Raw genomic sequence first — 19,202 nt, 5'->3', positions numbered from 1 at the left:
TGCTGGGATTACAGGCATGAGCCAATGCGCCCGGCCTGTCTTGTGGTACTTTTTACAGGTTATTTGACTTATTCTGAGAAGTACCAGTAAATATACCCTTTATACTTTTTTAAAGTTAGTTAACTTCATTTCGAAGCTGTAGGGACTCTGCATTATTCAAGGGATCAATTCCCTGTCACGCTTGTTACCAGTCTTTCTTCTAGTCTGAACTTTTGGCTTGGTAAGGACAACATAATACCATTAACAGTTTGAGTGTCCTATCTTTAAGAGATTTCCCAACTCCAAGGTTAAGTACTCTAAATTGTCTTAAATGTATTAGTTTTTACATTTAGAGCCTAAGTCACCAAAATTCCTATTTCTATGGTTGGCTAACTTGGTTCTCATGCAGATGGTTAACTCATTATACCGGCATCGCACATTAACTCAACCAAACCTTTTCCCAAGTCGACTGAAATGCATCTTAGACCATATTAGCAGTGTGTAGGAACACATACGCAGACCTGTTCAAGTTCCTTTGACACTCCTAGGTATTGTGTATTCCTTTCATACTTCCTATTTGATTACTGTGCCTTGTAGTACATTAACAACGAATAGGACATATTTCGCTTCACACTGTGATTCTTTTTTCGAGTTTTCTTGGGTATTCTTAGATATTTGTTTTTACAAATAAACTTTAAAATCAGTTGGTCTACTTTTAAACCCCTCCCCTCTCCTTGGGATTACACATAATAAATTGGGAAGAAATAGACATTGTTCTGTGTTGTTGTTTTTTTTCTTTTTGACAGAGTCTTGCTCTGTCACCCAGGCTAGAGTGCAGTGGTGCAATCTCGGCTCACTGCAACCTCCACCTCCCGAGTTCAAGCCACTCTCCTGCCTCAGCCTCCAGAGTAGCTGGATTACAAGCACCCACCACCACGTCTGGCTAATTTTTGTATTTTTAGTAGAGATGGGATTTCACCATGTTGACCAGGCTGTTCTCCAACTCCTGACTTCAAGTGATCTGCCCACCTCAGCCTCCCAAAGTGCTGGGATTACAGGTGAGCCACCAAGCCCGGCCTGTTCTGTTATTTCTTTCTTTTTTTTTTTTTTTTGAGACGGAGTCTCGCTCTGTCACCCAGGCTGGAGTGCAGTGGCCGGATCTCAGCTCAATGCAAGCTCCGCCTCCCGGGTTTACGCCATTCTCCTGCGCCAGCCACCTCGCCCGGCTAGTTTTTTGTATTTTTTAGTAGAGACGGGGTTTCACCGTGTTATCCAGGACTGTCTCGATCTCCGGACCTTGTGATCCGCCCGTCTCGGCCTCCCTAAGTGCTGGGATTACAGGCTTGAGCCACCGCGCTCGGCCTGTTCTGTTATTTCAATACAAGAAATACAGCATGCCTCTCCACATATTCAGACTTTGATGTCTTTCAATAAGATCTTAATATAATTCATACCAGTCTCACAATACCATTCTTGTTAAATATATATTCCTAGGAATTTAACACTTGATTACTTTGAAAGGAAATGGATGGGAAGGAAATCCTATTTAAATGATTTAGCATTTAGTATAGAGAAAAAAATCTAGGCTGGCTTTATCCAATCACTTTACCAAATTCTCATGAATTCAAATAATTTTCTACGTAAGTTTCCTGGCTTTTCTAGTATTCATATCATCTGCAAATAATTAGATTTATACTGTTTTCATCTTTCTACTTTACTATCTCAGCTGCCTCAAAAAACAATGTGAAAAAGATAATTGGCATCCTCATCTTCTTCCTATTTTCAGTGGAAATGGCTTCTGCTATCTATTATATTTATTATATTTTCTATTTTTCTATTTACTATAACCTAATTTCTACTAATGTTTAGGTAGTTTCATCTCTATTGCAATTTTATTTTATTCAAGTAATTTATACTTTAACTTTTATTTTAGATTCAGGGAATACATGTACAGATTTGTTATATATATTATATATATATACAAAATATATATATATTATATATATATAAAATAAAATATATATTTTATATATATATATATATTTTTTTTTTTAGAGACAGAGTCTCCCTCTGTTGAACAGGCTGGAGTGCAGTGGTGCAATCTCGGCTCACTGCAACCTCCACCTTCCGGGTTCAAGCAATTCTCCTGCCTCAGCCTCCAATGTAGCTGGAATTACAGGCACACGCCACCACACCTGGCTAATTTTACATAAGTATACTGCATTAGTTTTTATTAAAAATGACTGCTAAATATTCTCAAATTCTTTGTCATCTGTTATTTTCCTCCTTTACTCACATAATGAATTAAGTTGACAGATTTCTTAAAATTCAAATCTTTACACTTCTAACTAAATCCTACTTGAGCATAATATAGACTTCTTTAAGATGACAGATTTAGCTTATTATTTTACTTGGAAATTTTGCACATATGTAAAAGCAATCTTTAGTTTTGTGTACTACTTGATTTTACTATTAAGGTTTTCTTTTTTTATTATTATTATTAAGGTTTTTTTAATTAAAATTTTCTTTTCTTTTCGAGACATTCTCGCTCTGCGGCCCAGGCTGGAGTTACAATGGCGATCATTAAAAAGTCAGGAAACAACGGATGCTGGAGAGGATGTGGAGAAATAGGAATGCTTTTACACTGTTGGTGGGAGTGTAAATGAGTTCAACCATTGTGGAAGACAGTGTGGCAATTCCTCAAGGATCTAGAACCAGAAATACCATTTGACCTAGCAATCTCATTACTGGGTATATATCCAAAGGATTATAAATCATTCTACTATAAAGGCACATGCACACGTAGGTTTACTGTGGCACCATTCATAAAAGCAAAGACTTGGAACCAACTCAAATGCCCATCAAGGATAGGCTAGATAAAGAAAATGTGGCACACATACACCATGGAATACTATGCAGCCATAAAAAAGGACGAGTTCATGTCCTTTGCAGGGACATGGATGAAGCTGGAAACCATAATTCTCGGCAAACTAACACAAGAACAGAAAACCAAACACCGCATGTTCTCACTTGTAAGTGTGAGATGAACAATGAGAACACATGGACACAGTGAGGGGAACATCACACATTGGGGCCAGTCGGGGGATAGGGGCTTAGGGGAGGGATAGCATTAGGAGAAATGCCTAATGCTTGCAGGGCTTAAAACCTAGATGATGAGTTGACAGGCGCAGCGAACCACCATGCCACGTGTATACCTATGTAACAAACCTGCATGTTCTGCACAGGTACCCTAGAAGTATTAAAAAAACAAACAAACAAAAAAAACCCCACAAAAAACAGAATTCATTTTATTCCATTCAGAGAATCTGGAGTTGGTGCATTCCCATCATTGGTACATGTGTACCCTAAATACAAATATACATATAACTCACATGAAGAGACAGATGACGTATTTATCTTCTCAACCAATTATACTAAAAGCTGTTTTAATAAGGCACGATTCTGATCAATAACTTAAATCAATTATATTATCAGTTGACTTAAAACTATATTATCCAGAAAACATAATTACCTGATAGCAGTCTCCTTTAAGATTGTCTAAGACATCGCCGCACGTTTTTCGCATGTATTTCTTACACCCATCGATCACCATTTGGTCAATGTCCGAAACAGGTTAAGGAGAATTTGGGTATATCAAAGAATTCTTAAATAGTAATACTTTAAAGAAAGGGTTAAGACAAAGATTTTATAATGCTAACTTGGGTATCACAAATTTGACAAAATGATGAATGAGGCAGTGAGTGACTTTATTTTCCCACCAAGGACATGCAAAAGGAACTGAATCTTCTTTTCTCCTCATGAGATAGCTTTAGGGAAGTCATTTTGGAAACTGCCGGGCAGCAGACACAGTATCAAAGTCATTTGCTCTTTAATCCTCAACTAGGTAGATTATTTGTTTGTTTTTGAAACGGAGTCTCACTCTGTCGCCCAGGCTAGAGTGAAGTGGCGCGATCTTGGCTTACTGCAACCTCTGCCACCTCAGGTTCAAGCAATTCTCCTGTCTCAGCCTCCCAAGTAGCTGGGATTACAGGTGCCCGCCACCATGCCTGGCTAATTTTTGTATTTTTAGTAGAGACGGGGTTTCGCCATGTTGATTAGGCTGGTCTTGAACTCCTGACCTCAGGTGATGCACCTGCCACGGCCTCCCAAAGTGCTTGGATTACAGGCATGAGCCACTGTGCCCAGCCGATTATTTCTTTGTTGATGGCCACGTAAAAGGGTACTGTTACTAACTTGTCTGTTCAAAGCAGTCTGGGTATGGGTAACACATTTGCCTCTAGTCTGTGGTAACATTAATTTGAGTTGTGAGACACCAAAGGAAGGAAGGAAACAAAAGAAGCCCACTGAACTTGTTCTCTCATACAACAAAGGATATCTCTACCATAGTGACCATCTTTGGTTTTAGTTTGACTATTTCATACAATATGCCTCCATCTCCACCTCCCAGAATGAGTACATCTTTGCCAGTGTAATCTTCTTTGCCACTGCCCATGATGGCCCGGGTATACGCCAAATCACTCTCTGCCAAATCTAGGGAGGAGAAACAAATCCAAATGGTGAGTCTACCTTCACACACAAACCACCTGGCCCCGCCACACTGAAGTGCTGGGATCTAGCCCAAAATGTAAATTTTTCATTTTCAATTTTTTAAAACTGTGAACAATATGCAAGCTTTTTTTTTCCATTGAGGACTTTTTCATCAACCCTGATCATCTGACACCTTATACAAATGGACATTAGTCAGTGGAAAGAAAATCCAGCCTTAAAAATGTGTCAATATACCAAATAATTAAAAGCAGTTACATCTTAACAAATGAAATAATATGATGTCTGTGAGCTGCTTCAAAATAATATGAGAGGGACAAAGTAGACTGGGGTTTAGGCAAAATAAGACTGGCTAGGAGTTGATAATTGTTCACACTCAATGGTGAGTACATGCGGGTTCATCACACTAATTTGTCTACTTAGGTTTCAACTGTTCTGTAACAAAAAGGTTTTTTTTTTTTGTAATACGCAAATGCATTTTCTTTTGAAACACAATCTAAATATTCATCACTAAGGAGGCAATGTCAAGACGAAGTTTATGTGAAAGCCCAGACAATCCACAGGTTAATATGACATAAATGTGCATCTCAAACACCAGCAGTGTCAGAAACAAACTCAAACAAATCCACAACAGCAATAACTGTCAGGAAAACACCATCATCTAACATATCACCACTTTGTTATGTGATCGGGGCAGGGATGGAATACTTACTAACATCCCCACTAAGGATGAGAATATTTCCAAACTGCTTCGAGTGTAGAATTTTTATATTTTGATAAGGTGAATCTTCGTCATATACCACTTCATCTATGTCATATTCAACCAGGCGCCCATCAGCGGTTGGCCAATATCTGTCAATGGCTCCTCCTCGCACTATGGGTGGTAATCTGGAAAAAGAGAAAAACAGCAATGTACCTTACTAGAACACTGCCTTACAAGTGGACCTGGGATGAAGAGTATGCAAAAGAAAGCCACATGACTGCCGACTTCTGACAAGCACAGAACAAATCCAAAGCTTGGGCTTTTAGTTTTATACAATCACGGCCACCACCAAATGTTGACCACTATTGTACACAGTTCACTTTTTTAAAAATCCTGTCATGCTGTAGATTTTCTCTAACAAAAAGCTGAAGAAGATGGCCACTGCACACTTCATACTTCAAATGCTCCAGCAGTATCCGTCTCTTAAGACTATCTACATAACTACATTGACGTTACCACATTGACACCAGTTCACATGGGTATCATATGGTTATCTAGTACAGAGTCCATCTTCAAGTGTCCCCAATTATGCCAGTTATGTCCTTTATAGATGTTCTGCTCTTGAATAAAGGTTCATACACTGCATGTCCCTATTATTTTTTTCTTTTTTATACTCATGTAACGTAGAATTTTTTTTTTTTTACTGGTATGTTTCATGACATTGAGATCTCAAAGTACAGACCAGCTATTCTGCCGAAAAATGACTCATATGGGTTTACCTGATAATCTCTCACTCTTCATGGTTAGAATCAGGTTGACATATATTAATTACACAGGCATCACATTGGGAACACAAGATGTGTATTTGTCCTATTATTGGTGATGCTAAGTCTGTGATCACTTGGTTAAAGTGGTATTCATGAGATCTCTCCATCTGCAAAGGTACCTTTTCACCCTTTGAAATTACTAAGCAGGCTGTGGGGTGGTCCTCTGAAACTAGGTGAAAGTCCTCACCCCCAACAAACCTTTACCAGTGGTTTTAGCATGTAGAAGATTCTGGCCTGAACCAGTTACTACTAGAGAGGCTGCAACATGACTTTTTCATTCATTCTTTTGTAAATACCCGGTATTTTTCACAGGATGAATGTACTAGAAAGTACCAGCAGAGGACACTAAATGACAGGAAAAAACAGACCTGGAAAAGGGGCTTGGCAAGTCAAACACAAAGAAAAGGAGAGCTCACTGCATACATAACACAACCGCGTGAGTCATGTGTTCTCAAACACAGTAGTGTTCGATATTAAAACGCCATGATGCACAGTTGTAGATATCTAAAATGCTGGGATATGCGGCCTGACTTACTCCTATGAGTCTCTTTCCCTTCCCTGCTCACCAGATTCCAAGAGTACAGTCTAAACCTGTTACAAGTTAATGAGGCTTTCTATGAGGGAATACTAACATCTATAAAGAACACTGAGATTGAAAAGGCAAACTCCCATAAATTCATGTAATCCTGACAACTCTTGATTTAACCACTTCTTTACCAAACTCCATGTGAACAAATTCAGCTTTGAGAATGTGAGGCATTCTAGAGGGTTTTTCCTGTAAATTGGAAAATGTGAAGCACCAATCAGGACAACCGCTAGAGAGCAGGCAAACAGGACTTGGAGGAAGCCTCTTCTACCCCTGGCTGATGGTGGGGAGTGAGATGAGAGTGAGCCACCCATGGCACTGGAAGAAGGACAAAGTCACTCACTTCCAGGGGAGGAAGACTACCCTCTCCTTGACAGCCAGCCAGCTATGGGAAATTACTGCACTAGAGACAAACCCACTGAAAATAAAGTGTCTGTTCTCAATTGTGTCAATAGTGCCTTGGCTAAGGTGAAGAGCTCTTTTCTAGATTGTAACACTATGGTTTTTAAAGACTGGCAAAGAAAAAAGCATCTTAACAGGATGTAAATGACGTTACCCTGATGAAGTGCTCAACCTAGCATTAAAGGGCATCTCCCTGGTAGCCCTATAACGGGCTACCAGGAGGTACTATGGAGTCCCCTATCAAACTCGTTTCAAACTTCACTGCTGAAAAATGAAACTGGACTATACCAATTCAGGCAGATTACAGCCCAGGCCTCAGGTATACTGTGTAAATTGCAAGAACCTTTTAAAATCAAAGTTAATTTATGTGACCTTGTTTTCTTGTTCCTTTTCACTTGAAAGCAGAAAACAAAAATAAATTCAAGTACATCCCATAGCTTCTTAGTCAAAAATTCAGATTTAACTTAACAAAGGGGAATCATTTCAGATGTTACGGGTTATTTGTTAATGATTTCATCTCTAACATTTAACCTCTGATCTTTATTCTCCACATTAAAAAAAAAAAAAGTATAGCAATCCTTGTCCTTTTGAGGCCAGTAACAAAGGGCTTACAACAAAATATTCCCAATTTCCAGCTCTCATCAACCTTATTTCATGAAAATAAAAACTGTGACAAGCATAGGCAAGGTATTTTGAAGATCTAAAGCTTAACTCCACTCTTAGAAAACTCTTATACCAAAAAAAAAGAAAAGATCCAGACTTCTCACGAATGCTGAAGCCCATAAATGTATTCTGTTTACCCACTCATAGAGGTAACTGATAAAAATCAGACCACATTTTGATGTGGACCAATTCATTATCATCAAGTTAAGACCCTTTCTGACAGTGGGGAACCTGTTCATTGCAAATGGGTGTAGATAAGGAAAACCCTGCAAACAGGAAAAGATGAGATGTCCAAAAAGTGATATGGGCATATGGGTGTGGATGTGCTTTTAAAGGAAGATGAAGGGTGAGAGACATGGCTAGGGACCTTAAACTGAGCTTGGGTGCTCTAAAAGAACCTGAGTGCTCTAACAGATCTCAAAAAAGTAGACAGTTCTATACTGTGGCCTCTTCTTTTCACTTTCAGTTTCCTGCTTTCCTCTTTAACTACAGGAGATTAAACAATTACCTAGTTATCTTACATCTGCTCTAGAGCTTTCTTATGGGCTGATCAAACTCAGCATGGTGAGTAATTAAGTACTTAAACATCCTAACGCTTGCCAATAAGGATTCCTTCTTCTGGAAAGTGCCATGAACTGGAGAAACCTATATACCCCTTGCTCAGCAATGAGGAAGTCCCTCGCTTATCTCTGCAACTATGAGGTTAATTTTATGAGCAAGGGACAGGACTTCTATGCCTTAAGGCCTGGTGAGGATCCACCAAGGCAGGGCAAGAGTAAATTGTCCTGCATTTACATGCTGTCTATCCAAAGCACTACTTAATTCCCTCCAGTTCCTTCCCACAGAAGTCAAAACTGCATTCTTTTAAAATCTGACACCACTGGCAAACACTTCGGCAGTGTCCGACAGAAATGTAGATGATGAAAATGTTCCGTAGTTGTACTGTCCCACATGGCAGACACTAACCACTAGCTATTGTGACTAAGGAACTGAATTGTGTATTTTAACTAACTTTAAATAGCCATGTGGGGCTAGTGCCCATTCCACTTGATAGGGAGAGCTTCATTTTCCTTGAAAATGATCACTTGAAAATAACCTGCCTATGGCAGCTTAAGGTTGGCGGCCTATCAATTCTTAGTATCTTGGAAAGTTTTCTTCTTTGAAAGCCTTGAGGCAAATTTTCTTATCACCCCACCTGGTCAGAGTCTCTTAAAATTGCTTAACTTTACTCTGGGGCCCTGAAGGAGAAAAAGTGACCTTTTCTCTTTCCGGGAAGGGTCCAAGTCAGGTTTTTTTTTTTGAGATGGAATTTCACTCTGTTGCCCAGGTTGGAGTGCAGTGGTGCAATCTCAGCTCACTGCAACCTCCACTTCCCGGGTTCAAGCGATTCTCCTGCCTCAGGCTCCTGAGAAGCTAGGATTACAGGCGTGCACCACCAAGCCTGGCTAATTTTTGTATTTTTAGAAGAGACAGGGTTTCGCCCATGTTGGTCAGGCTGGTCTCGAACTGAAGTCAGGTGTTTTCTAGCACCCTTTGATGAGGTGGCAGCTCTACCTGGGTCTCCACTTTATGCAGTTCCAACTCCTTGGAGTTGGTCCCTATCTCCTTTCTGCCTTAGTTTCATTTTACCTAGCATTTTTGTGTGTGCATCCATGCACATGTATGTTCATACACTATCTTGTTTTGGTGTGAGGGGCCCAGCAGTTTGGTTCACCATGTTGCCAGAAGGAGGTGCTGAGTTTGATGTTTTCCATATCTCAAGCAGACACTACTGGGGACAACACCGCCATTCTAATTTTTTTTTTCTTTTTTTTTGAGACAGTCTCATTGTGTCACCCAGGCCGGAGTGCAGTGGTGCGATCTCGGCTCACTGCAACCTCTGCCTCCTGGGTTCAAGCTATTTGCATGCACCAGTCTTTCAAGTAGCTAGAATTACGGGCATGCACCACCACACCCAGCTAATTTTTGTATTTTTAGTAGAGACGGTGTTTTGTCATGTTGGCCAGGCTGGTCTCAAACTCCTGACTTAAAGTGATCTGCCTGCCTCGGCCTCCGAAATTGCTGGGATTACAGGTGTGAGCTACTGCGCCCAGCCAACTATCATTGTTTCAATCGATTAAATATAAAAGGACATTCAAGAGTGGACTTACCGTTTCACCCGCCCAGTACTGTCCTGACTCAATTCTTTCATTCTTTCTTCTACTTTGTTCAAAATCTACAATTAAAAGAAAAATCAATGGGCTTGCAGAATAAGCTGCGTGGAACAGCTAAATTACAGACCCAACAACTGAAGCCGTGTTGACAGAGCTGTGCAAGATTGACCTGTCCCTCCTCCTGCCCTCTAGCAGCCTGTAGGCCTGGCCCAATTCCACTCTCCCATCCCAACTATCCCTTCATGTTGCTGACCTAACCTTAGTGTAAGTTAGCAACAAAATAACATGGAAGAGGAAGGCCAAAGGGTACTGCAGCTATAAAATCCTGGTTAAAGGTTTTCTATTCCCTCCAGTGGAAAATAAGATTACTCACACTCAGGCAGTTAAAAGGGAACGCTGACACCCAAGTTCCTAAAAACAACTAAACAACTACTTCTAGTCTAAAACCACTTATGTGGAGGGAGGAAAGTTTAAAATTAACTGGAAAGCAAGCAATGAAGAGAAAATTATTTTAACACTAAGCTAAGCAGATACTATGATCCTTAAACACCAAGTAAATGAAAGTGAAAAACCGACACTGTCGATCTCTTCTTTGCCTTGCGCATCACCATCATAACTCTGAAGGTCCAGCAACACCAATCCATGTGGGTAAATTCTCAAATTGGCAAAGCTACAAAGGAAAATATAATTTTAATCTTAAGAATTGTATCAGGGCATTCAAAAAAAAAAAAAAAAACAGAGAGAGAGAAAGAAACAGAGATGTCACCCAATTAAAAGACCACTGCTCTTTATTTCCCTAAAACTATACAGTTAACCATTTTGCTTTCTTACTAGGGCTGCGTCTTGTGGGGAGAAACTACCAATCATTTGTGGACGGTTTAGAGGGCATTACCAAAAGTTAAGGTTTTCAAAACTGGTTCTTGGGCCCAGAAAGTGATTCAGTAGCAGTTCTGTGAATCTAATTTTTAAAAAGGTTCTCTAGGTAATTTTGCCAGGTTTAGTAACCACTGCCTTAATATGAAGGGAGTGTGGAGAAGGGTATACTGGTTTCTCCCAATTAAACTTTAGAGTTCAAACCAGAGTCATTTTTTCCTAACTGCAGGCTGGTGGTAGGTAAATTAATTTAAGTAAGCACTCTGGAAAATCCAGGCCAAGTGCCTGCAAACCTAATCCATCCCACAGTATGTTTTTGTAAAGCCTGCAGGCTAAGTAAGAATGGTTTACATTTTCAAAGAGTTTTTTTAAAAATGTGACAGCAACCTTTACAGAAAATTTTCTGACCAGTCCTTTTTATTTTTTAATGAAATAAACATATTTGAGTGTATTACATGCACTAAGATGTACTCGATAAAACTTTTGTTTCAGTTACACGCTTTTTTTTTTTTTTTTTTTTTTTGAGATGGAGTCTCACTCTGTCTTGCCCTGGCTGGAGGGCAGTGACATGATCTCGGCTCACTGCAGCCTCCACCTCCTGGGTTCAAGCAATTCTTCTGTCTCAGCCTCCCAAGTAGCTGGGACATCAGGCGTGTCCCACCACACCTGGTTAATTTTGTATTTTCAGTAGAGACGGGGTTTCACCATGTCAGCCAGGCTGGTCTCAAACTCCTGACCTCAGGTGATCCACCCGCCTTGGCCTCTCAGTGTTGGGATTACAGGCGTGAGCCACTGCACCTGGTCTATGCATGCATTTGTTCTGCATTTACACAGATGTGTATTTCCAGGGTTATGATTACCTCCTACTATAAATTATAGGTAAAGAAATGTTTGAAAAATACTAAATTAGAAGATGAATTATGTTCAGAAAATACAGACAGTGTGCTTGGATTAAAAAAAAAAAAAAAAAAAACTAAAAATAATAAGCTAGGCACGGTGGCACACGCCTGTAGTCCCAGCTACTTGGGAGGATGAGGCAGGAGGATTCCTTATGCCTGGGAGATCGAGGCTGCAGTGAGCCATGATCGCACCACTGCACTCCAGCCTGGGCGGCATAGTGAGACCCTGTCTCTATAAAAAATTTAAAATAAAACAAAACTAGTTAATTTTTCACCTTCAGCCCTTAAGTGACCTCAAAAATCAAGTTCTTGCCCACAGTCCACAAACTCTTCTACACCGGAATGAGAGGATCATCTTTCCTTTCCCTCCTTCACTGGCAGCAGAGAGGAGGGGGGAAGGAACAACAGAGAAATAATGTCCCCTTTATCCACTTGGGTGGTTCTAGCATGAACACAGAGAATACTAGAAGGCAGAGTCAAGGATTAAGGTGCTCCTAGGGATAAAACCAGAACTAGAGGGGGAAAAATGTGCCCAGGGTCGGGGGGAAGGGAATAGAGAACCTGAATAAAGGTGGCTCAGCTCCTTTCCCCAAGCCCATGCATGGGTAGGAGAGGTGAGGTTTCAGGACAGGCACCTCGGGGTGGGTACCAGTTGACCAAGTGAGAGAGGAAGGAGACCAAGTAGAAAACTCTTAAAAACTAAGCTGGCCAGGCGCGGTGGCTCACGCCTGTAATCCCAACACTTTGAGAGGCCGAGGTAGGTGGATGGCTTGAGCCAGAAGTTCGAGACCAGCCTGGGCAACATGGTGAAACCCCGTCTCTATTAAAAACACAAACTTATCTGGATGTGGGGGTGAGTGCCTGGAATTCCAGCCACTCGGAAGGCTGAGGTGGGAGAACTGCTTGAACCCAGGAGGCAGAGGCTGCAGTGAGCCAAGATTGCGCTACTGCACTCCAGCCTGGGCAACAGAGCAAGACTTGGTCTCAAAAACAACAACAACAAAACCCTAAGCAGTTCATTTGGGTTTTTTTTTGTTTTTGTTTATTGCTTTTCAAAGCAGTTTCCAAACGGCTCTTGTCACTCAAAAACCCCTTCTGGGAGGAATTCCAAGTCTTCTGTACAACTGGAATTGGTGGCTATGGCAGAAACTTCAATAATTGTGACAGAGAGGTAGGCAGGGCCCAGCTGCAAAGGCCTTTAGGAGATAAAGTGCAACTTTTCACCTGGTGCTGGCTGAGGAGCCTGCCACCGGAGGCCGTGGATGATGAGTTCCGATTTGCTGTGGTCCCCAAAAGATGGACCACAGTAAAAACAGTGAGAGGCGGCAGGTACAGGGAGGGGCTGAGTGTAATCCTGCAGGAGCCAGAGGGCTCTAGGACAGCTACAGCCTCTGCTTCCAAGAGACCATCTGGGTCAGAGCAGGGAAGGAAAGGACACAGGGGAGAGGAGGGTTTGGTGGTAGCGTTCATATAAGGAAGAAATCATCATCTTAGATACATTTGCGGTATCTACTAAACACACAGGGAGGTTTGCTGCACAGTTAGAAATACAAGTCTGGGCTTGGGGAAGAAGAGGTTCGGATGTCTTTGAGAGGTATCAGGATAGAGACCACCAATTAATGCCACAGGAGTGGGCCATGGAGACTTACAGAGAGAATAATGGAAGGGGCAGTGAGCTCAAAAAGTACAGGTTTCCCTCATCTCTAGGTCTCTGGAATATAATGGAGGTGGCTACTTTTTCCTTTAATAGAGAAACAAAGGGAGAGAAAGTAGGACATTAAGGAAGCCACGTGGAATTCCAGTACTGGGTACCCATTGAGGTAACAGAATAAAAGTCATCGAAAATACCCCATCCTGGAGTTCACATTTTTATTTATTTTAATGTTTATTTCCATAGGTTATTGGGGAATGGGTGGTGTTTAGTTACATGAGTAAATTCTTTAGTACTGATTTGTGAGATTTTGGTGCACTCATCGCCCAAGCAGTATACCCCGCACCCTATGACATTTCCAAATTGATAGTGCAAATTACTAAGAATCTTAATTAGTAGTTTTACATACTAAGCCAGTCCAGATACAATACAAACCAAGATTTAAGGAAATACCAAGAGCTCAACGCACTGGTTTCTTGTTATCGGTCATTTCTTAGTTTAGATTTTCTTCTGCATTTCACCATGGTCTGCAGTAGCTGATAATCAGTCATAACAGTGCTACTCAAAGTGTGGTCAGCTGTCCAGCAGCATCAGCATCTCCCGGGAGCTTCCTGAAAACTGAATCTGGGCCCGGTTGCAGACCCGCTTATTGCATCAAGAACTCTTGCGGTAGGGGCCCAGGGGATCATTGCCTGCCATTTCAAACTGCTTATGCCGCCAGGGGTTCTTGGTCCTGGCCACATAGAACCACTGGGGCTTTGGAGAAATCCAGATGTCCAGGCCCTGTGACCTCAATTTCTGGGGGAAATGCCCAGGCACGAGTGTTTCGTGAAAGCTCTCCAGAAACATTGTAGAGAAGGGACCTGGGCTCCCCCCACCCCAATAACACACTTATTTCCAGAAATACCAGGCTCTAGGAGCCAGGAAGATGGCAAAGCGCTGCTTGAGGCTCTGTGCAGGCTGCCCCTGGGGCCCTGCAGCACTGCTGCTGGCCAGCCTAGAGCAGGTACCCTCAGCCTACACCCACCATACTCTGACCTGAGCAAGAGCGTCTGCAGCTCAGCATCCTGCAGCGAGAAGGCCCCGGCATGCCCACTACGGGCCTCTGCTGCAAACTAGTGGGTCCTCACAGGTGGTGGGCACCCCAACCAACCCATCCATCCGGACCCCAGCCCCTCTGAGATCATCCTTGCTGACCAAGAGACCGGGAAACACTAAGATAAGCCGCATCCTATGGTAAATCTTACTCCAGGGACTTAAGAGGCTGAGTTTCACCGTAAACCTTTTACTCCAGGGAGTTGACCTACCACTTGCATGAGCCCAATGAGCGATCCTGCCCCTGTCGTACTATTACGCTAAAGTCCCCGCCAAGAGCGGGCTCACCAGCCACTTCAGGGTGCATACATTAAGCAGGAGGTCTCACTGCATCTGCACACCACTAACTAGGTGCGTACCTGTAATTACACTCATCTATCTCATGAACTGTTCACATCACTCCCTTCAAAACATCACCTTGGGGGAGTCAGCCACAAAACTTTTCCTGGGCTGCCTCCCTTATGCTCACTCTGGGAATAAGTCTTAACAAAAAACTTGTCTGGGAAACATGTTTGGCCTCCTGTCAATCTCTATATACATGAGAGCTTAAGAACCTGTGGTCAGTAACGCTACCAGGAGATTCTGATGTGCAGAATCTTGAGAGGCACCAAGTTCCAGCCCCATCCTAAAAGATGTCAAAGGAGAAAAACAAAAGCCAGGTGCCACCCCCATCCTCCACTCTGTCACCCACTCTGCTCATAAGTGACCAGATATGAAGAACAGCACCGGAGACTGCTCACCTGCCGTTCTTGTTTGTGTAGGTTGCTAAATAGCCATGGTCCTGCCAGGTGTGCACCGACTCCGCCATTCCTTGCTCCTGGAAAATGGACTGGAGGCCTTTTAGAATGGTCTCACCATCAGCTGGAGAACAAAGGGAAGAAGGCAAGATGGTCAGAAAGAAACATTCAGAAGGAAGGCCAATGAGGCACAGTTTGAGGACTGACCTTTAAAAAAAAAAAAAAAAACCTGAACAAAGTTGTCAGTGTCACTTATCCCTTGTCATGACATGAGTGATAAACATTCTCCACCCTGCAAGGAAAGGCGACACAGACCACCAGATTACGTGATGGTAAGAACACAAAAGCCGACCACAAATAGCTGTGCCAAGGATGTAGACATATTCAGCCTAGAGACAGCACAACAAAATATTCACTCTAAGCAGAAATTAAAGAAATGCAAATAAATGCAAGAACAACAAATGAGATTCCACTTCAGGTTAAATAAATTAATGAGGACACATGGTACTAGAAAGGTGATACCTGTCCACTGCTGATGAGTAATATAAATGACAAGCTTTTTTCCCCATGTTTTACAAAAACGATGTGCTGCTTTTATAACTGGAAAAAAATATCCAACAGTAATCCTCAGTAACATAGCTCTCAATGGTACAAACTGGACAACGATTCCATATGGGACAACCTGCTGGCTTGTCGGTCTCCCTACCCCACCCCCATGGTCGCAGAAGCCAATCTTCCTGTCTCCCATCCTGCCATCAGTGTTCCCACATAAAGTACATTAACCTCTGCAGGTTCACTTGAAGCCAGGATCTTCAAGAACATCCAACATTACAATACTTAGAATAAGGGGTAAATGCAATTTGTTCTCTAGTTCTATCTACAAAGCAGGCATTCCCTAATAAATGTAAAACAAAGAACCAAGATATGACAAGAGGAATTACTCTTTACTTTCCCACCAGCCCTCTGAAGGCTGGCTCCTGTGAGGGGAAAAACAGCCTGGTAAATATCAAAACGAAGCATCTCTGTGACCTGAACAGAGGTAAAAGAAAAAAACAGAGTCACAGCTGACTGCAGTGTGATTTGCCAAGAAAATTACATTAGAATTTCCGCCATAAACTAAGTAGTGCTGAAACTAGAACTGGGATGTTAAGGATTTTTTCACTATGCATAGTCTATCTCTAGTGACTCAGAACTGTGTTCCCAAGGCCACTGAATGAAGGCTACAAACGGGGAGTTCGGAGGCCAAAATGGACAGATATGTCTTACTCTGGCTTGCACAGACTTTTTTTTATTTTTTGAGACCGGATCTCCCTCTGTCACCCAGGCTGAAGTGCATTGGCGTAATCTCAGCTCACTATAACCTCTGCTTCCTGGGCTTAAGTGATCCTCTTGCTTCAGCCTCCCAAGTAGCTGGGACTACAGGTGCCTGTCACCTCGCCCAGCTGATTTTTTTTTATTTTTAGTAGAGAAAGGGTTTCACCATGTTAGCCAGGATGGTCTCAATCTCCTGACCTCATGATCTGCCCGCCTCAGGCCCCCAAGTGCTAGGATTACAGGCATAAGCCACCGCGCCCAGCCCACGCCCAACTAAATTTGTACATTTTTGGTAGCAATGGGGTTCCACCATGTTGCCCAGGCTGGTCTCAAACTCCTGAGCTCAAGCAATCCACCCGCCTCAGCCTCCCAAAGTGTTGGGATTACAGGCATGGGCCACTGCACCCAGTCCCTGAACAGACTAAAGTGTAAATTAGTTGCCATTTAAAAATCAGAAGATTTCACTCTCTCCCACTGTAGTGGGTATAACGGTGGCCCCAAAAAGATATATCCGCATCTTAATCTCCAGAACCTGGGGGTGTGACTTTCTTTGGAAAAGGGTCTGTGTAGATGTAATTAAGTTAAGGATCTTGAGATGAAAGCATCTGGATTATCCAGGTACCCAGACCCTAAACCCAATGACAAGTGCCCTTATAAGAGACAGAAGAAAAGATACAGGGAGAAAAGGGGGCAGGTGACATAAGACGGAGGCAGAGGTTGGAGTGATTAAGAGCCATACGCCAAGCCCAGGACAGCTACAAGCGCACCAGAAGCTGAAGAGGCAAGGATGGATTCTCCCCTAGAGCCTTCTGGGGAAGCAAGGGCCTGTCACGTTTTGATCTGAAACTTCTGGCCTCCAGAATTGTGAGAGAATACATCTCTGCCATTGTAAGCTACCCAGTTTGTAGTACTTTGTTACAGCAGCCCTAGGAAGCTAATACACCTGCCCAAAATTCGTTTTCAACTTTAACAACAGCAAACGGAATACTAAAAGTGGCAGTGAAAACATAATTTAATATTCAGAATTGCCAAACAGAGCAGTTGATAGCCCAGCCAAAACTCATGGACAACATCTGGAACAAAACTAGATGACAGAGTGTAACCCTAAATTCCCAAATGGGTATAGGTAGAAATAAATGGGCCACAACCCTGAGACCCGTGGGGTATCAGCAATTGAGAGAGGAAGAAGAGAAAAAGCAAAGGGACTTCAGACAGCCCTAAGAACTAGAGGAACCCCTTCCAAAAGTCACCAACAGGTGTTCACCCCCAAAGAAGCGGTTTCCTCCCCCTCAGAATGCAGGGGTCTGGCTAGCCAAAGCGAGGATGCAGCTGAAACTTGCGAGGACTTGGGTAGGGATGGATGTCAGGGTGGTCAAGCCCTACAGATGGCCAAAATCAAAGAATCTCCAAGAAAAAGTCCCACATCAGGGAGAGACTACCAGTGCAGAATCCACGTCACACTTCCACAGCAGCACAAGCCTCTGTAAACACCGAGCAGTGGTGGCCCAATGAATCCTTAAGCTCTCATTTGTTCCTAGCAAAACTGTGCCTCTGGGAAAGTCATTTGGCAGAAAATAATCTAGCTTGCTTTGCTATTCTGAAATTGGTTTCAGGAAATTAAAAGCCAAGGTCTGAATTATATCCCCAGAACTGTAGCATTTAAGACTGAATTCTAAAATAAGACTGCTTCACTAAAATAAATCTTCATTTAAGACTGCTTCACTAAAATAAATCTGATTTCAAACTTGGTAAGATAAACTAACCTTGTTCAGTTTGAGTTTGTCACTGAAGTGTGGTGGGCCAGCCCACTGTGGAGGTGGCCTGAGTGTACTGAGCCAGGCAGAACTTTCCCTGAATCTGAAGAGCCATTCTAAAATTAAGCAATCCCTCCTTGGCTAGAACAGATGTTTTCTGTTTTGAAAGCATATAAAACAAATAATCACTCCTAGGAAATGGCCTCAAGATGGTTCTGTTGGCACATTACAAAACAGAACCCAAACCCCCATGCTGGTGAACGAACAATCTAGACAAAGCCACCCTGCGTGTAATTGACCAGGTTGTGCAGTGAACGAGGACCCTGGCCTGGGTGGCTGAGCTGGGATGAACCTCATCCCTTAGGCCAAGGAAAGGGGGGTCTTTGTCTGATCTATGCAAAGGATTTGACTGCTGGCCAAGCCCAGTGTAGTGGCCATCCCCTTTTTCTAACTGGCACAATTAACAAAAAGGCACCGTGTGGACTAAAGAAAGTCCTCCGGCCAGGTTTCAAACTGAAGGAAAAACTACACAAGAAATCTGATTTGAAGCATTACTTGTTCCCACACTATAGGCTTACCCGCCAAGTTCAGTAAAAACAGGCCAAAACTGAACGTGTTTCTGGAAGCTCATTTACCCACAAGCCCTGTTCATTTGTGCGGCCGCCGGGTCCCCATGGGCATCTGAGTATGCTAGCCCTGCCAGGAAGGTGTCTGCAGGGCTTTATGGGGACACCATCATTTTGCCCACCATTCACCTCCCCTTCATCCTCACCTTCCTCCTGATTGGGGCCTCCCCTGTCACCCAGCCCTTGGGGAAGACACTCCAGGGAGGGGAGCTAGAGGTGAAAACTCCGCAGTAGTATCTCTTTCCAAATCAGGGCTTTTAAAGGCAAAATAAAGCAAAAGCATGAGGTGGCTCACTTAGTCATCTTGATCCCAGGTGCTCAATAAATGTTTTGTGGGCAAATAAAAAATTATTTTATTTGGCTGAATTCATCAT

General features: G+C 42.6%; 1 protein-coding gene across 1 annotated transcript in view; it reads right to left on the bottom strand.

Annotated features, from left to right (window-relative positions):
• Nucleotides 1-19,202, bottom strand: part of SMS (spermine synthase) — an 863,947-nt gene that overhangs the window by 12,487 nt on the left and 832,258 nt on the right. The window contains exons 3-8 of the mRNA XM_050775127.1: nucleotides 15,138-15,258; nucleotides 10,456-10,549; nucleotides 9,877-9,941; nucleotides 5,258-5,433; nucleotides 4,376-4,530; nucleotides 3,512-3,601 (exon numbers count right to left, since the gene is read on the bottom strand). Coding sequence (XP_050631084.1) covers nucleotides 3,512-3,601; nucleotides 4,376-4,530; nucleotides 5,258-5,433; nucleotides 9,877-9,941; nucleotides 10,456-10,549; nucleotides 15,138-15,258 — 701 coding nt within the window. The remainder of the gene's footprint in view (nucleotides 1-3,511; nucleotides 3,602-4,375; nucleotides 4,531-5,257; nucleotides 5,434-9,876; nucleotides 9,942-10,455; nucleotides 10,550-15,137; nucleotides 15,259-19,202) is intronic.

Source organism: Macaca thibetana, chromosome X (genome assembly GCF_024542745.1).
Source record: "Macaca thibetana thibetana isolate TM-01 chromosome X, ASM2454274v1, whole genome shotgun sequence".
In the NCBI taxonomy this organism is placed as follows: Eukaryota; Metazoa; Chordata; class Mammalia; order Primates; family Cercopithecidae; genus Macaca; species Macaca thibetana.
This window is presented reverse-complemented; position numbering and strand designations above follow the sequence as displayed.